Source organism: Myotis davidii, unplaced genomic scaffold (assembly GCF_000327345.1).
Source record: "Myotis davidii unplaced genomic scaffold, ASM32734v1 scaffold701, whole genome shotgun sequence".
Taxonomy (NCBI): Eukaryota; Metazoa; Chordata; class Mammalia; order Chiroptera; family Vespertilionidae; genus Myotis; species Myotis davidii.
In genome coordinates, this window is record NW_006291552.1 from 808,219 (window position 1) to 814,295 (window position 6,077).

The 6,077-nt window shown below is 39.6% G+C and overlaps 1 protein-coding gene across 1 annotated transcript in view; it reads left to right on the forward strand.

Moving 5' to 3' along the window:
- Positions 1 to 6,077, forward strand: part of LOC102751807 (RING finger protein 17) — a gene marked incomplete at its 3' end in the record, with an annotated part of 67,294 nt that overhangs the window by 218 nt on the left and 60,999 nt on the right. The window contains exon 2 of the mRNA XM_006765066.1: positions 1,873 to 1,964. Within this exon, the coding sequence (XP_006765129.1) occupies positions 1,873 to 1,964 (92 nt within the window). The remainder of the gene's footprint in view (positions 1 to 1,872; positions 1,965 to 6,077) is intronic.

Sequence of the window (6,077 nt, forward strand, 5' to 3'; positions counted from 1 at the left end):
GCTTCTCCTGACCGCGTGAGTTCTCGCCCCCCTACCTGTTCGAAAACGTCCCAGGCTCACCAGAGAGTCATGTAAGAATTTCACCTGTTGCCTTGTGGTCAGAAAATAATGAAATTTGAATTTTTTGTGTAGTTTTAGTTGTAGAAGTGACAAGTAGACCACTATGAAATGTTCCTGAATTAAAGAGATATTAGAGATTTTATTTTTGGGTGAGGTGGAGGGGGGTGAAATTATTGCTGTTAGCCGTGAATTATTCCTTTATTCATCTTGTGTTTTCTGTACAAGGGAAGAAATACACCGCCCTCCTGTTGATCAAATTTTTTGTATACAAGATATTTATTTTATATATATTAGACTTTATTTTAGAGGACTTTTAGGTTCACATTGATCTGCTAATTTAGATTCTACTCAAGTGAAACAGGTTCACGTTATTTTAATGTAATTTGAAATGCTAGAGTTCTCTGACAGGGATGAGTTGTTGAATTTCAACTCCTCGAGCTGCTGAAAATTCTTGTTGTTTCCCGGTGTAACTGTTTAATGTTTGTACTTTCAAAGTGAGTCATTCCATGGGCTTTCTTAGTCTCTCCAAGATGGACTCAGTTTGTGTAGAGAAAGTCGGTGAGTTTGTGTTTCCTGGTGGAGACCATCCTTCTGCTAATTTGGGTTTTGATCATGACTGTTATGTGTAAAATAGCCATTGTTTGAAGGAAATAACTATTAAAAAATAAAGTTTTAAAACATGACCTTATAAAATCACTGGTCCTTCATGCATTTGTGTTACAGTGCTTAGAAATACTCAGTTGGAAAGGTGGTTATGCATCTAGAATTGTGAAAGTGCTTCCCCTTTGTAAGCAATAATACACCACAAGTTATTTTGACTTGTACAGTAAACTGAATTTTATAAAGACAAACAGTTAAACAGTTTTGATTTCTTTGGTAATATTTCTGAAATTTAAATAGAGCTTTAAGCATTAGTTTGGTTATTGGCTTCAAAACTAAAGCTTTTTTTAAAATCAAAAGCATGCAGTTATTAATCAGCAAGAACACTAATATTTTTGCTGGTAAAAGATGACTGATTTTATCTAGTTCCTTTTTCCTTTTTGTCTTGCAAAGTCTTTTAAAATGACATACTTTTGAAGTTACATAGCTAAAAATATGCCTAATGTGATAAACTTCAAATTCTACTTAGCGATAAAAGCTTGATGATAGGTTTTCAATTAAGATTATGGTATTTCCCTTATAAAAGCTATTTTTGTGAAAATGATCTTTATGTGGGTTGTGTGTGTGATAGTAATAGCATCTGGCTTCTGTCCTTGTCCTTGCCAGTGTCTTAGATCATTGTAAGAGTGGGGTCCTGCCAGTGTTTCATATCCACCCTCCCTGTCCACTTCACAGGATGGCAAATATAAATTACTAGAGGGCAATATGATCAAGTAGAAAGAACATTGCATTGGAAACATAAATAGGCTGGAGTCTGGATTATACCATTTAATGAGCCACCCACCAAAATGTTTCTCCATCTCCAGGTTGCATATAACATTCCCAGCCTACTTAGCCATGATGTTTACACAGAGGCAATGAAGTATGTCAGAGCACTTTGTATGATTATAAGATATGGCAAATTGAAAGTATCATAGGTACCAAACACTATCTTAAATTAATGCAAACAATATTATGTAACTCTACCTGGCTTTTCTTCTGTTTCTCCCTCCTTCTGACTTGTATATGTTCTCCTGAATTTTGTTTAATAAGTCATCCATTACTAACTTTGTGATCTTCCTATGCGAGGGAATCCCTTTAACTTTCCACTCTAACTAATGCTGCACAATGTTAACAAACTGTAGAAAAATTAATGCATAATTTCATCAATAGGTCACCATCATGAGTTTCAGTGTGGACATGCTTTATGTGAACTGTGTTTATTAACTGAAGAATATAGCAAAATTATATGCCCTGCTTGTGAGGTAAGTTTTACCATCTTTCATATTGAATACATTAAAACCTAATGTTAAAGGTAAAAATGTTAGCAAAATAAAACATATTTCTGATTAGAAACTTTTTAATTGCATTTTTACTACTGAATCTTTAAGCCAAGAAGCCTAACAAAATACAAAGCTTTTCCCAACCATTTTATAATTGTTCAAAGTGATCAAGAAGAATACCCAGTTAAGGTCATACATTAATCAGCATACATATTTTGACTCTGAGGAGAATTCTGTGGAAATTTGGTTCTCACGCTAGCCGACTTAGGTCAGTGGATAAGAGCATCAGCCCATGAACTGAAGGGTCCCGGGTTCGATTCTGGTCAAGGGCACATACCTTGGTTGTAGGTTCCCTGGCCCTGGTTGGGGTGCATGCAGGAGGCAACCAGTCGATGTGTGTCTCTCACATCAGTGTTTCTCTCAGTCTCACCCTTTCCCCTTCCACTCTCTCTAAAAAATCAGTGGAAAAATATCCTCGGGTGAGGATTAAAAAAAGAAAAGAAAATTCTATTTATTTTAATTTTAGTGAAGTATTCAAATCTGTACCCTTTTTTCCCACATCAAAACTATTCAAATTTTGAACACCACCTGCCCCTCAATCTTTGTGTATTATCAAATTTATATTTGTAGAGATGCCATAGTATAAAAAGAAAAACAAAACAGTGGCCTAAAGTTAATGTTTACTTCAAAAGCATGAAAAATAGTACAGTTGCACTAGAACTAAAATATGGACCCATAATAATGAGAAAAGGTCAAGGATTTAAAATAAAATTTAATGAACATTGTTTCCATTTGCTACACATACAAATGGAACTTGTTTTATATAGTTTAGTATGTTTCAGGAAAGTTGTCTTAATCTCTAAATTCTTAATGTTCCACTTGAGAGATCAGATGATGCGGGTTTGTATTTATTGTTTTCTGTAGCAGTGTGGCAAACAATTACTCTGGAGGCCGAAGAGGTGGAATACAATCCTAGTTCTGTGACACTAACCCAGGGGTGGGCAAACTTTTTGACTCGAGGGCCACAATGGGTTCTTAAACTGGACCGGAGGGCCGGAACAAAAGCATGGATGGGGTGTTTGTGTGAACTAATATAAATTCAAAGTAAACATCATTACATAAAAGGGTACGGTCTTTTTTTTTTTTTTTAGTTTTATTCATTTCAAACTGCTGGATCCGGCCCGCGGGCCGTAGTTTCCCCACGGCTGCACAAGGTTCCTTATTTGTCTGATGGAAATAATACCTGCTTTATCTCATAGGATTGTAAGAGTCAAATTTGAAGTATGTAAAAGTTCTCTACAAGCTTCAAGATCATTAAAATAAGTGTTCTAGTCAACCCTTGGTTATTTAGGTGTGGATCAACTGGTTTGCAGGTTAAACATGGTAAAAATACATTATACATATGTATATAAATTTGTGAAATTTTAATTGTAGCAGAAACATGTACATATTAGAAGATGTCTGTTTTAGAATTACATACTTTTACAAATTAAGGCCTTCATTGTGGGAAATTATTTTTTTTATTTTGTTTTGTTAATCCTCAGCAGAGGATATTTTTACCATTGATCTTTAGAAAAAGTGGAAAGAAGAAGAGAAAGGGAGAGAGAGAGAGAGAAACATTGATGTGAGACAAATGGATTGGTTGCCTTCCAAGGGCACCCCACCTGGGGCCGGAGTTTAAACCTGCAATCCAGGTACACTCCCTTGACCAGTAATTGAACCTGCAACCCTTTGTTGCTTGGGCCAACGCTGTAACCACTGAGCAACAACAGCCAAGACAATTGTGGGAAATTCTTATTCCCTTTCCTTTCTTGACAGTAGGTTCCTATGTGGTTGGCTACAAAGCTAAGACAAGGGGTGAAGGGATCTAGCTCTTGTAGTTGTAAAGGAAGATCCCTGACCCATTCCATCTTGTGATGGGAAAAGAGTAAGGGAAAGGGAAGAAGCAGGCAGCCAGAACTGTTTCTGCCCATACCCATTCTGTTCTAATATTTAAACACAGTCAAATTTATTATAATAACTTTTTCCCGTTTTTGGCAAATGATTTCATGTTTAATGGTTTTAAAACATTATACTGTATTATTTTGGCTAACATCTATACAAATGTTTATAGTGTGTTTACAAATACTGATTTTGATTTTAAGGTCGTGATAAATCTATTTGGTATCATTCTGACTAGTTCTGACTCTGTCTTTGGGAGACATGTGATTTGTCTCATCCTTCCATTCTTTCTCCCCCTTCCTGGTGCTATTAGCAAGGGACTATATTCAGATTCTTCAGACGCACTAAAGCTGAATGCTATTTAAAGGAGTCCTTCAAGAAACCTTCCTGAAATTGTTACCACTCTTACTAGTTTTTAAAGTTTAGATTTTTGATGATGTCTAGTATTTATATGGAATAAGAGAGAATGGGAGAATCTAGTGTAAATTAATGAGAGTGTGAATGTATAGAATACTTAAGGAGTATAGTTTATTGCTTTTAACTTACGTATGTACCCTAAAAAGTATGTGCCCTATAAAGATTTAAGTAGCTGTATTTACATTAGACTTATAATTTATCTGTAATGTTTAAGGTAATGTTATTTATTTCAAACTTAAGCCTAAAATGATTTCATTCAGGATTAAGGGTATGCATTTGTCTTTATTTCTGAGTTTGGTTGAATACTATTTATCTACCATTCTTTATCTTTTATAGTTGTATAGGGTTTTTTACTATCCCTTCTGTGCTTTGATTGATATTAATGGTTAATAACTAGAGGCCTGGTGCATGAAAATTCATGCACTGGAGAGGGGTCCCTCAGCCCGGCCTGCCCTCTCTCACAGTCTGGGAGCCCTTAGGGGCGGGAGGGGACCCGGCGATCAGGGAAAGGCAACGCCCCCATCACACCTCTGCTGCCGCCACTGCCAGCAGTGCAAGCCTCTGCCAGCCCTGGTTACCTGAGCCTTGGGCAGCCCTGGGTGGCTGGGCAGCCACCATCTGAGGCTTGCCTATCCCTCAGGCATTGGCTGGGTAGCCACCATCCGAGGCTTGCCTGTGCCTCGGGCATCAGCTGAGCAGCCGCCATTTGAGGCTTGCCTGCGCCTCGGGCCAGCCCTGGGCAGCTGGGCAGCCACCATCCAAGGCTTGCCTGCGCCTCAGGCTAGCCCTGAGTGGCTGGGGGGCTGGGGACTCTGGAGGCAGTTGCATGGGGCATCAGCTGCAGCCGCCATTTGAGGCTTGCCTGCGCCTCGGGCCAGCCCTGGGCAGCTGGGCAGCCACCATCCAAGGCTTGCCTGCGCCTCAGGCTAGCCCTGAGTGGCTGGGGGGCTGGGGACTCTGGAGGCAGTTGCATGGAGCGGCAAGACCCGCCTGGGGGTGGGCCTGGCTGTGCTGTGTGCCTGCCACCCTGGCGGGGCTGAGAGGGCTGAGTGCTGTCATCTGTGGCTGTGGGCACCACCATCTTTGAGGGCATGGCAGTCAATTAGCATATTCCCTCTTTATTGGCTGTGGGTGCTGCATCTTGTGAGGGTGTAGCGGTCAATTAGCATATTCCCTCTTTATTAGTTAGGAGATCCATCCTATAATTTTGCACGGCAAGGTGGCAGATTTTGTTTCAAATAGGATCATACTTAGGCATCATTCCAGAAATACCAGCATTTTATTTATCTTTCAGACCTGAGTCCAAAAATATATTGTGCACAAAGAAAGGATAGTTTATCCAATCAACAGATAATCCTATCTAATAATAGACAAAGATTGAAATTAACTATACCTCTGCTACACTTCCCATTGGCTAATCAGCGAGATATGCAAATTAACCACCAACAAAGATGGCGGCTGGCAGCCACAGCCACGCAGCTGAAGCGAGCAGTAGGCTTGCTTGCTCCAGTTATGGAGGAAGCCAAGCTTCCTCCCCGCTGCTGCTGCAGCCAGGCTCTGAGCTCCACTCTAAGCAACAAAGTTGCAATTATAGAAGCTAAACAAACCCCAGATACCTGCTTTCAGCAGGCTGTGGCCTTGGAGCTGGAGCAGCAACAAAGTTTCAATTATAGAAGGTAAATAAATCCCAGAATAATAAAGAAAGGAGAGTCTGGGAGCTTCAGTTGACTGAAGGAC